The sequence below is a fragment of the Capsella rubella genome, unplaced genomic scaffold, assembly GCF_000375325.1.
Source record: "Capsella rubella cultivar Monte Gargano unplaced genomic scaffold, Caprub1_0 scaffold_7, whole genome shotgun sequence".
NCBI lineage: Eukaryota > Viridiplantae > Streptophyta > Magnoliopsida > Brassicales > Brassicaceae > Capsella > Capsella rubella.
The window spans coordinates 10,645,434-10,657,318 of record NW_006238917.1 but is presented as its reverse complement, the minus strand read 5'-3'; the positions used below and the strand labels follow the sequence as shown (position 1 = coordinate 10,657,318).

At 34.0% G+C, this 11,885-nt stretch overlaps 2 protein-coding genes across 3 annotated transcripts; both read right to left on the bottom strand.

Moving 5' to 3' along the window:
* Window positions 1-852: 852 nt before the first annotated feature.
* LOC17881036 (putative E3 ubiquitin-protein ligase XBAT34) lies at window positions 853-4,588 on the bottom strand. 2 transcript variants are annotated; one of them, XM_006283930.2, is made up of 8 exons: window positions 4,410-4,588; window positions 4,162-4,276; window positions 3,977-4,063; window positions 3,793-3,881; window positions 3,612-3,703; window positions 1,616-1,697; window positions 1,365-1,527; window positions 853-1,257 (listed from the first exon to the last, which is right to left on the bottom strand). In XM_006283930.2, the coding sequence occupies exons 1-8, from the start codon at window positions 4,515-4,517 to the stop codon at window positions 911-913; spliced, it is 1,083 nt and encodes a 360-aa protein (XP_006283992.1). In that variant the 5' UTR covers window positions 4,518-4,588; the 3' UTR covers window positions 853-910. The 2 variants fall into 2 exon arrangements, with proteins under 2 accessions (XP_006283992.1, XP_023635635.1); XM_023779867.1 differs by lacking the exons at window positions 853-1,257; window positions 1,365-1,527; window positions 1,616-1,697 and adding exons at window positions 2,513-3,077; window positions 3,186-3,348; window positions 3,434-3,515 and having other exon boundaries at window positions 4,410-4,579.
* A 562-nt stretch (window positions 4,589-5,150) lies between these two features.
* LOC17880869 (PH, RCC1 and FYVE domains-containing protein 1) lies at window positions 5,151-9,141 on the bottom strand. Its single transcript, XM_023778477.1, has 10 exons — window positions 9,132-9,141; window positions 9,008-9,060; window positions 8,816-8,902; window positions 8,647-8,736; window positions 8,435-8,521; window positions 8,236-8,337; window positions 6,129-8,156; window positions 5,905-6,051; window positions 5,456-5,820; window positions 5,151-5,367 (listed from the first exon to the last, which is right to left on the bottom strand). Exons 1-10 carry the CDS (start codon window positions 9,139-9,141, stop codon window positions 5,151-5,153), a joined length of 3,186 nt encoding a protein of 1,061 aa, XP_023634245.1.
* Window positions 9,142-11,885: the final 2,744 nt, after the last annotated feature.

Genomic DNA, 11,885 nt, shown 5'->3' with positions numbered 1-11,885 from the left:
ACAATCTAATAATAAATTAATAAAAGTTTCATTGAACGTAATACACGTACATTATCAATATTTACAAACTCATTCACCCATGACCCAACACATATGTATCTCTCTTTATCATTTTTTCCCAGTCTTTTTTTTTTTTATCCCTAATTAATGTGTATATTTGTTTTAACAGTTGTTGTATGATTCATTTGATCACTTTAACAAAAAATAAAATAATTTTCATCTTTAAAAGATATGTTAAGACTTCACTACAGAAATTTGAAATGGGAAAAAAATACGTGATGATAAAAGTTTGGTATAATTTCATTGAAAATTGTAAAATCATTTGTTATAGAATTCAATTCTATTGTTCAAAACCAAAAGATATCATGTGTCAGTGTAAATACAATTCCACTGATTTAAAGAATGAATAATATTAAATCAGTATCAATGAACACAGATTTTGAAAGTCTTATGAATTTTAAAATCTAATAGAGTTGAATTTAACTTAAACAACCAATAACACCCCCTTAGTGTCTTTCTTGAAATGCAATCTAATTTAGTTAATTTAGTTATGCAGTATGATAAAGGATAAGTGTAGTGGTCCTATCTCTATACCATTTTTAGCTAAATCCATGTTCGAAACCTGGTTTTTATAGTTTTGTTCTAAATGCCATCTACACTTACGTACCAAGTGTTCTATATTTGGACTAAGAGACATGAAGCAAGTAACATTGAAGAGGATAAAACTCTGATTAAACTAGCTTGTAACACAGAAAGAGAGAGACAAACAATACATGCACTTGCTGCGTCCACTATATTCCGACTGCTTTGACTTCATTACAAACTTCAAAAATATGACAATCATAGAAAAATAGGAGATAGATTCAAAATCCTCCAGCCACAAAGGAGATACATGATGGTCCTTTTTTATTCAGACATGATACAACTTAATGACCTGATCAATGTTGGCACGACAGACAGGACATCCCATTTTCTTGTTTTTAATCTTTTTCAAGCAAGAAACGCATCCAGCAACATGTCCACACGGCACACACGCTGCTTCAGCTGATGCATCCACACAAATCACACACTGTCTATCTTCTTTACCCTCACATTTTGCAGAAGGATGATTTGGCATTGACATCTCGCTCATTGCAGACTGAGGTGAAGCAGAGGTTGTGGAAGTATATACCTGTGGAGTTCCTTTACATGCCTCACAAAACCAGTTCAGCTGTTTCTTGTCTCCTTTGGTCTCAGCTGCCAGCTTTAGACATATTTCTGAAAGAAAAAAAGGAGATTAAAACAAAAGAAACTTAAGTATAAAAGGTTTTTATGGTTACTGAATCTTAAAGAATAAAGAGTAGCACAAAGTTGTTTACACTTACGCCTATCGACTTGAACCCAACGCCTCGTCTGAGAAATGACTGAGCTCTCTGGTCTCTGCCTTCTGCAATTCTCAACAATCATTACTGATTCATCAGTCTGTGATGATTTTGGTTCATCCATATTGGCTTTCCACAGTGGCACCACTATCCTTGGTTTTGCATCCTAAATTGTAAAACAGAGGATTGATCATAAGTATAAAAAATCTCAAAACTTGAAACAAAAAAAGATGAAATGATGAATTTTGTGGTACCTTTTGACTATCATACACAGCCAACTCTAACTTGAAAGGCTTTGCAGGGTTTCTTGAACCAGTTGGTACGACAACTACCCATCTGCGAAAACATATATTTAAAAGAAGATTCAACAAAAAAGAAACATAAGATATCTCTGAAACACATAAAAGCCTAAGTTCTAAAACAGGGTGATCAATCCTATTCTATCATTGAGAACATGTAAATTGAAGAACCTAATGATTAAGAATTCCCTAAGACATCTAATCTATCAAATCATTGAATTCTCCTACTTGAAACCCTAAAACCCAATTTAGAGACTACTTAGACATAACAATTGAAACAAAGCAAATAGATTTTAAAGGAAACATGATTCAATAGATTAGAATAAGAAAAAGGTTTAGAAATCTTCTCCAAATTGTCAAAGAGGATCAATCTCTATCCCAGATGTTGCTTACAAGACTAAACTCAGAAAAACTGCTGTGAAAAACGTACCATGAAAAACAGGTCTTTTTGGGTTTTAATACCCATTACCGAAGAAAATAGAAGTTAACTCCGGTTAAGGAAACCGAAATTGGAATGGACCGATCGGTCTAACAGATGGACCGATCGGTCTTTAGGCGCCGGATCTTGTCCGGGTGATAGGATCGATCGATCGGAAGTGAGGACCGATCGATCGTTTTGTTCCTGGAATGTCCGTCCGGTCGGATCGATCGGTCTGGGTGATGGACCGATCGGTCCATGTTCTGCATCAGCTAAAATTCCACTTCCTTGCCCGAAACTGGTCCAAAACGCGTCAATTCTGCTCCAACCGCTTATCCCCTGCTCAAGACTCAAAACACGACTTGAAAGACACGAAAGACGGACTAAAATACGATAAACGACTCAAAATGGACATAAAAGAAAGGGTGAAAGACTCTAAAAACACTGTATATCATAACACTAAAAGAGACAAACATACAACTTTGACTTCATTACAAACTACTAGGGATACAATATGCCACATTGGAAGTTGAGTAGGATACTGACTAATACAAACTACAAAAAAATATGACAACCACACACAAAAAAAAAATAGGAGATAGGTTCAACTATCTTCCAGCCACTGAGGAGATACGTGATGGTCCTTTTTTATTCAGACATGATACAACTTAATGACCTGATCAATGTTGGCACGACAAACAGGACATCCCATTTTCTTGTTTCTAATCTTTTTCAAGCAAGAAACGCATCCAGCAACATGTCCACACGGCACACACGCTGCTTCAGCTGATGCATCCGCACAAATCACACACGCTCTATCTTCTTTACCCTCATATTTTATAGAAGGATGATTTGGCATTGACATCTCGCTCATTGCAGACTGAGGTGAAGCAGAGGTTGTGGAAGTATATACCTGTGGAGTTCCTTTACATGCCTCACAAAACCAGTTCAGCTGTTTCTTGTCTCCTTTGGTCTCAGCTGCCAGCTTTAGACATATTTCTGAAAGAAAGATAAGAAACTCATGAGTTTATAACAACTAGACGATTTTTTTTTTATGGTTACTGAATGTTAAAGAATAAAGAGTAGTACAAAGTAGTGTACACTTACGCCTATCGACTTGAACCCAACGCCTCGTCTGAGAAACTACTGAGCTCTCTAGTCTCTGCCTTCTGCAATTCTCAACAATCATCACTGTTTCATCAGACTGTGATAATTTTGGTTCATCCATATTGGCTTTCCACAATGGCACCACTATCCTTGGTTTTGCATCCTAAATTGTAAAACAGAGTATTCATAAGAATATAAAATCTCAAAACTTGAAACAAACAATGATGAAATGATGAATTTTGTAGTACCTCTTGACTATCATACACAGCCAACTCCAACTTGAAAGGCTTTGCAGGGTTTCTTGAACCAGTTGGTACGGCAACTACCCATCTGCAAATACATATATATTCCAAAGAGGAAGAAGATTCATATTCATGTTCAACAAACATAAAGAATGAAATGGTGTAGTTTAAGTTGGATACTCACACTCTTCTTGAAAAATAGTCAGGAGCAAAGTATTCAACTAAGCTTGGGCCATAAAACTCACGCATCCAACCAGAGAACAAGCAGATGTGATTCTACAGAATCAACAGTTTTAAAGTTAGACCTCATGACTCAATTCCATGCTGCAGAAAATGTCGAAAGAAGTGTTAATGCAAGCATATACCTCGATTGCACGTACAACACTGCAATGACCTTCAGCTCTAGCAACCTCAAGAGCTGTCTGAATATCATCATCCAAAATCAGTGGATTTGCTGCCAAAGAGAAAAAACATAATACAGCAATATAAGTGAAAAAAGATTTTTCTATCATAAAAATTGGCAAAGAAGATATCAAACCAAACACTTACCACCGTGAGAGAGAAGTAACTTAACCGTGTTTATAAGACCTCTTTTTGCAGCATGGTGCAGAGGAGTCCCACTATTGCTACCTCCTCCTGATACCAACAAAATGTCCACATTCGTATAAGCACCAACATTGCAAAAAACAAGAAAGTGGGCAAATGAGAAAGAAGATTCTTGATTATGGCAATACCGGATCGATAAGCATTGACATTAGAACCCAACTGAAGCAGAGTTTTTGCTACATCATATAGATCTTCCTTCATACAAGCTGAGATTAATGGTGTTCTCCCTAACTTATCCACCCACTGCATTCCAAAAACCAAAAGTTAAAAAAAATCAGAAAACAACAACAACACTAAAGAGGATTTGGTCAATAAACTTAAATTTTAAACACAAAAAAAAAAAAAAGATTATGTAGAGAGGAAGAAATTAAAGAACCTCAAGTCCTGCTCCTTCACAGCGAAGAGATTTGATAGCTTCGATATCGTTGTAACCCACTTGCTGAAACAGAAGCTCTTCCTTGCACTGTGATTGTTGTTGCCCCATTTTCTATAATGCACTTGAAATATCAATTTTCAGAAATGAATAAAACTTACTATAAGAATAGAAAAAGCAAGATCTTCTATATATAGGTGATGAGTTAAAAGTTATTGCCTTGAGTTTAAATCTACAAGAAATTGCGAAACTAAAAAATTTCAACGAAACGACTAGGAAAACACGTAGCAATGACCAAGAAATTATATGATTGCTTCAATAAGACAAAAGACAAAAGACTACTTGCGCTTAAGACTTTTCAAGAACAATGAAGTATCCAAGAAAAGTTTGGAGTTGACCATTGACCTGGTAATAATAAAGAAAACAAAAATTTCGACTTTTGGAGTTGACTAATGATTACAATAATACCACTAATTCTTGAAGATGTTTTACTAATCTTTATGCTTCAATTTTTTTTAAAACAATAAATCAAGATTTGTTTCACAACTAAGAAAAAAATCTTTAAACGTGTTTGTTACATAAAAGGTGAGCCTAAAAGTCGAAATAAAAACAATAAGTCTATGTAGTTTTTAATTTGTATAATGTTGGATGACTCGAATCTACATTAGTGACATTCCAATGATATGCCTTGTTTCTCAATCTATATTGCCAAAACTGATATTGTACACACACACATGATGACTACTAGCTTTCAGGATCTGCTTTTGAATCCTCTGTTTGATCATCAGAATTTGGTTGTGTAGGAGAAGCTGGTGGTTGAGGTGGAGTTGGTGTAGGAACTGATGAATCAGAAGCTGCTGGACTTGATGTTGAAGCATTATTATTACTATACCTCTTAAGCAACTTATCTTTTTTGCTACTCCACCATTCTTCTGCTTGTTGCTCATCAAATCTTCTCTTACTGCAAAAAAAAAAACTCAGTTTTTACACAAATCTAGATAGAGAGGAGAGAGGTATATATGATTTGATGAAGTTATTTAAAAGAATACCTGAATCTAACTCTTCTAAAGATCTTTCCTCCGTTTTTGTGCAGTACATAAGTAACATAAACACCAGGTTCATATTGTTCAATAAGTTCTTTGCCTCCTGATTTAGACGGCGATGAAGCTTCTGATGATGTCTCTGCCATGTTTGAAGGTTCTTGAGACCTCATGCTACCTCCACTAGATGATGGTTGTTCTTCTTGATTGCGTGTGTTTGCAGAAGGATTTGGTTCTTGTTGACCTGATGTTGTAGGTAAAGATGATTCAGATGCTTCGCTCGCATTTAGATAGGCTTCGGCTTGAGAATTCATTGATTCAAAAGCTTCACATCTAGATACTTCAGGAGGTAGTTTCTCTTTTAACTCTCTCAACTGTAATAAATAAAACAGTGATTCATTTTGTAACGTATTGTTCAAGAAAAACAATCTTGTAAGTATGTTTTATAAGGAACTTACATGTTCAGCGACAGATTTCATGACCTCTGTTGCTGCTTTATGCTTTGAAGAATGCTTTACAGCTAATTCAGAAGCTTCTCTTGCTGTTTTCTTTAGTCTTTGGATCTCTGTACCTTGATTATCACATTTCTCTTTCAAATTTTTAATCTGAAAGTGTATATATCAATGTGTTAGATCGAGTTTAATGTGTCATAAACCTGAGAATTTGAGATAATATTACAAACCTGGCTCTGCAGTTTTGTCATTTCTTTGTTTATAACACCGTTTGATTTCTTCAAAGTATCAACCATGCCCCTGGAAAATCCAGAACTGCGTGGAGGGCTCGATCTTCTTGATGATGATCTTGTGCCTGAGGGAAGTGTCGTCGAAGTTGAGGCAACGGGTTTAAAGGCATTTTGAATTGCACTAAGCGAGCTTGGGAATGCAACATCTCTAAGTTGCTGGAGAGCTGGAACTTGTGAGGCTCTGACAATAGAAGATTCAGATCTTGATGACCTAACCTCAGAATACTTGACTGGTTCTGTTTTTGGGGACAATAAAATCTTTGACGTCCTTAGATCTCTGTCTGGTCTTGCCGACCCATCTAGTGACCTCGTAGGAGTTGTGGAGTTTCTATTAGAAATATTAGAGTTATAACCAGATTCTCCAGCTTTAAGTTTTGTGTAACAAGCATCACATACTCTATGTGGCTTCCCTGGAGTTGGAGCTAATGCTGCTTTCAAAGCTTTCTTGGAACTACATGCATGACAATGGACTAAACCGCAGTTATAACAGTTATGTCTCTTTTTCGTAAACCCAAATGCTTGACGACAGCCAGAGCAAACTGACTGATCAGCACCTGAGACCCACTTATGGATGCAAATGCTTGATGTGAAGTTAGAGCCACATGATATACTCTTCACATGCCTCTCTTTTAGAGCTTCAACTAATGTCGGCGTTTTTCGATCTTCCTTGTCTCCATGTCCTAGTCTTCCATTTGAACCTTTTCCCCAAGTGAAGACTTCACTTCTTGATGTCAACACAGCAACATGATGATCCCCACAAGAGATTTCTTCAACGAATTCACCAACCAATCGATCTTGAACCAAGCAAGGCAATTTACCATCTGATATTGAGCTACCGAGCTGACCATGTGAAGTCCCTCCCATAGTGAAAACATGTCCTGAAGTTGTGAGTGCAACTGTGAATGTATGACCACAAGCTATCTGGTGGAAGTTGTAGTCAATTAGTGAAGAGACGCAAGTTGGAAACAGATAAGTGTCTTTGTTTCCATGTCCTAACCTGTGTTTATCACCATCACCCCAAGTAAACAGCTTTTTAGATGGCATACTTGTACCAGTCTGACTCATAACTTCAACTATAGCTACCGTATGCCACACTCCACAAGCTACTTTCATGGTTTTAAGGCCACTCAACATCCTCACTTCTTTAGGGTATGAAACACTCTCTCTATCTCCATGTCCAAGAACACCAAAAGCTCCATCACCAAACGTGAATAGTTTTCCATTAGCAGTCGCAAGCGCAGAATGCCACGTGCCACACGCCACAGATAAGACTTGAAGTCCTTCCACAGGACCAGAGACTCTTTTTGGTATCCAGTGACTAAGATCACTCCCATGTCCTAACAGCCCAACGTTGTGAATTCCATCTCCCCAAGTATATATATCTCCAGAGGTGGACACAGCACAAGTGTGATATTCACCACAAGCAACAAAATCTACGTTGGTAAGAGCAAGAAACTCTACAAGTTTTGGACGACTAACATCAACTTGAATACCATGTCCAAGCCTTCCTCCAGCTTCTTCTCCCCATGTAAAGACTTCACCTTGCCTTGTCACAAGAGCGATGTGCCTTACACCGCAAGCTATCTGATGAACATCAAGAACAACGTTTGATTCCAAGGGTCTTGGAATCACTACATCTGTTTTTACGGTTCTCGTGTACCCATCATTCGATATCTCGTCGCTCCAAACTTCTCCCCAGACATAAACATCTCCTAACGATTCTATGTCATCAGGACCAGACGTTCCAGTTGAACAGCTTGGTGTGCTTGAGACACTAATTCGAAAGCCATCAACACTTGGTCTTAGCATGTTTCCACGATCATATCCCACATCTGAGCTACCAAACTTTGTTGGAGAGTTCTGGATTCCTAAATCAATAGATGTTCTTCCTCGTCGTGTATTGTTTGGTGCAAAATCTAATGATGCAGTAGAAGGACGACCACTAGAGTAACAATCACTATCATATATCTGAAAAATGAGTTGATTAACAAAAAGTTACAAAATAATACATAGAAAAAAATATAAAGTCACAAATAGAACCACACACCTCAGGGATCTCACTTCTAACGTGCTGCTTATTACGGTTTTGTCTAATTAAAGACTTAAGTCCTGCAAACCAAACCTCTGTTTCAGCTTTGTCCTTGCAAATCTGTGTGAAGTGTGAACATGATCCCACATGTGATAATATTAAAAGAGAATAAGAAGGCAATCAAAGAAATTTTAATATGTTAATATAGTTTACTAACCAAATCAAGAGATCTATCTCCGTTGTGATATATGAGAGAAAATGACAAGTAATCCTTTTCTGGACGTAAATATCTCCTAAAAACAGCCTAAGTACGTATAAACAAATTAAAACAAGATGTGTGAGTTCCATGGAAATAAGATAGTTATTAACAAAGTAAGTTTTGGTAATAAGATAGTTAACAAAGTAAGATTTGGTTTACACTATACTCACAGTTCTTTGTCCAGGGAGAATTCTCGAAACTGTAGATAACTTCAAACCTTTTTCTTCTCCGTGTGAGAGCCAAAACAATGTTGCTTCATCCTGTTCAAGCGTACGTGGTAAGTTGTAACAAGTCAAACAAATCTTGATACACAAGAAATTCACTTATTAGAAATATTACCGGTGAAAGCCTGAATGAGCGAAATTTAGGCCTCCCTTTGCGGCTATACTTAAGTAACTGAGTTCCTTTTTTCAAAGCAATGAGTGCCTACAAAACAATGCACATATGTAATTGAGAAGAAAAGCTTTTGCATGTGAATTCAAAGAATGGGAAAAAAAGAAGAAAGAAGAAGAAGTTAGGAGAGAAACAAACTTGGTCGATGTCACGCTCGTGATTGACATAGCTAGAAGGATCTGCCATTCCATCTGAGAAAACCCGAAGGGAAAAAGCCGAAGAGAAAGGATAAGCTCAAGAAGCATCAGGTGGTTTGATTCACCTGTCTTCATAGATGCATTCGTCTTCAATTCCTTCTCCAACTTGATCCACTACTAAGCTCATTCAATCCCCTTATTGTTTCAAAAGTGTAAACACAATATTGATCTTTGAAACTAACCAATAAGAAAGATTAAGAAAAAAAAAAAAAAAGATGAGTTACGTTTGATCAGTGACAATAATGATCCTAGAAATCAGGAGAGTGGTTTAGAATAAACGTAAGAAAGAGAAAAGAGAGTTTCTAAAGGAAGATCGCCATTTTAGGAGTGTTTGAAGCTCTCATGCAAATAACCTCAGACTTTACCGCACTTCCCCTTCTCCATCCACATTTCTCTCTCAGCCTAATTCCTATTACTTATTTATTTTACATATATACTGTGTTATCACAATAAATACGAAAACACATACATTGGTGGGTGTTTTGGTGCTTGCAAATGTCTATATTTAGGAGTGGGATCGGTCACTACTACTCCCTTGGACTTCGAGTCACTGTTTTGGAACTAAGCCAGAATAACAAAACAATCTTGTATAATATAACAAGGTTTTTTTTTTTTCTTATGTTTTTTTTCTAACTTTTTCTCACTTTACGACATTTGGCGCTTTCTGTTGATAACATGTGTTATTTATTTTTTTCTCATTTTTATTTTTAACTATTGATTTTAAAATTTATGTCAACCTTAATTTATACTTAGGTAACAATTAAAAAAAAATATTATGAGTAAAATTATTATTTAGGATCCAAGATTCATTTGTATAAAGCAAAATATGTAACTAAATCTGTTTTTTGTTGATACACTTGACATATACATATAAAAGTAAGATCTCATATTGCATATGATATAAAATTGAACACACACACACACACACACACACACACACTATATATATATATATAAGATTTACTATCGCATAATTAAAACATCAACTTCACACAATTTTATTACATTTTTATTATTTTCCTTCTATCATTAAAATTAAGAAAGAACATGGTATTTTATAATAAAATGAATCATATTTATATATATAAACACAAAGATACAACAACTTTAATTATATATATTGAACACACATTTTCCTATAAAATTGAAAAAAAAAATTTCAATAAAACACATTGATCATATATATTTATCTAAACATTCTTTATATTTAACTTACACTTTAATAATTAATACTGAATATATATATTCAATTAGACCACGTTTAATCATATACATTCAACTCACACTTTAATATAAAAACAGAAATAATGTAAATTTGCATTAACGAAATTCTCCTACTCAATTTTAGTCAACACATAATAAATTAGAATTAACTCCCACAATTTTTCTTCTAAATTGTAACTCTCATTGCTTCTCATCTTATAAATACTCATTCTCTCATTCCCTCATACTCTTCCACTTTATCTCAAATCTTCTATAATTTTTTTTTGTTTTGTTGGTGGTTGTTTGTTGTTTGTTGGTGTATGAGATGAAAAATAAATTTAAATATTATTGTAAAAGTTTAATCTAAATTTTAATTTTAGACACTATATGATATATCTTTAAATTGTTTTCTTTTATAAAAGTTCTTCTCTATTGTCTATTTTAGACTATCATCTTATAAATAATCTCTCTCTCTCTCTCTCATTTTCTTTCACTATATTCATGTATCTTAAATAATTTTCTATCTTTGTGTTATTATATGGATTGAAAATCAATGAAAATATCATTTTTAGAATTTGATCTAAATTTATTTTATAAAGTATGATATATATATATATATATATATCTAACATAGTTTCAATTTTTTACTAATTCCTTTTTATACTTACTTTTTCATACTTAAGAGTATGAATGAAGCTCACATAGGAGGACGTAGATGAGATCCATTTATTTTATCTACCCTAAGTTAGATTTTTCTAGAGATACCAAACATAAAATTGATTTCTTAAGAGCAGTTCATGATTGTTGTTGTACATAAAATAGATAGATATCATCATTCATCTTCTTTGTTAATGTTGTTGTAAACTTCTTATGCCTTTTTAATACGGATTCATTTCTTTAGCTTTTATAGGAATGTAAATCTTTATGTTCGTTTTTAGATGGTTTCAATATTAATTTTATTCTTGAAAAATTCTACATAATTTTTTTTAATATATAAAAATGGATATCATCTACGTCGTCCTATGTGAGTTTTTTTCCAATCAGTTAGAATGAAAAATAACAAAGTTATGTTTGCTTTTGCTTTCTCTTTTTAGTGTTTACATAATCATAGTTTAAAAGCTCTTATAATCTAAATTAAAAAAGCTTTTCTAAATAAGTTATAAGAAAAATCATATATCTCAGGTGAAATCTTTTAATTTGACATGTTACAAAGTTTAACTTGATCTTTTTAAAATTCAAATTTACTTTTAACTAATGATAAAAAATAAGATGATAAACCAATACTCATAAAATAATGTGAGTTTTGTTTACATTTAATATTTACAATTTACGGGGAAAAAATTTAACAGAAATTAACAGTTTCCTACTATATTATGTGTGTGCTAATTTTGTATTACTTTGTTTATCTCATTCGGTTTCATATTTTTCAAATAATTTTTTGTTTTACTTTTACTGTTTATAATATACACAAAATATGTTTTATATTAACAATTGCTTATAAACTATATATAACTTAATGTAATTTTCAAATTCTATTTCAAATTAATATTTCATATATAACCCACTCATTGAGTGTACAATTTTCTAATTATATATAAGAATACACATATGTTTTA

Coding starts and splice junctions, on each gene's coding strand:
- LOC17880869 (XM_023778477.1), bottom strand. Junction 8,157..8,235: donor TTAGAAGTGAGATCCCTGAG/GTGTGTGGTTCT, acceptor CTCATTTTTCAG/ATATATGATAGTGATTGTTA. Junction 5,821..5,904: donor TGAAATCTGTCGCTGAACAT/GTAAGTTCCTTA, acceptor TATTTATTACAG/TTGAGAGAGTTAAAAGAGAA.
- LOC17881036 (XM_006283930.2), bottom strand. CDS start 4,517: ATGGGGCAACAACAATCACAGTGCAAGGAAGAGCTTCTGTTTCAGCAA. Junction 4,064..4,161: donor TGTCAATGCTTATCGATCCG/GTATTGCCATAA, acceptor TGTTGGTATCAG/GAGGAGGTAGCAATAGTGGG. Junction 1,528..1,615: donor CTGTGTATGATAGTCAAAAG/GTACCACAAAAT, acceptor TTTACAATTTAG/GATGCAAAACCAAGGATAGT.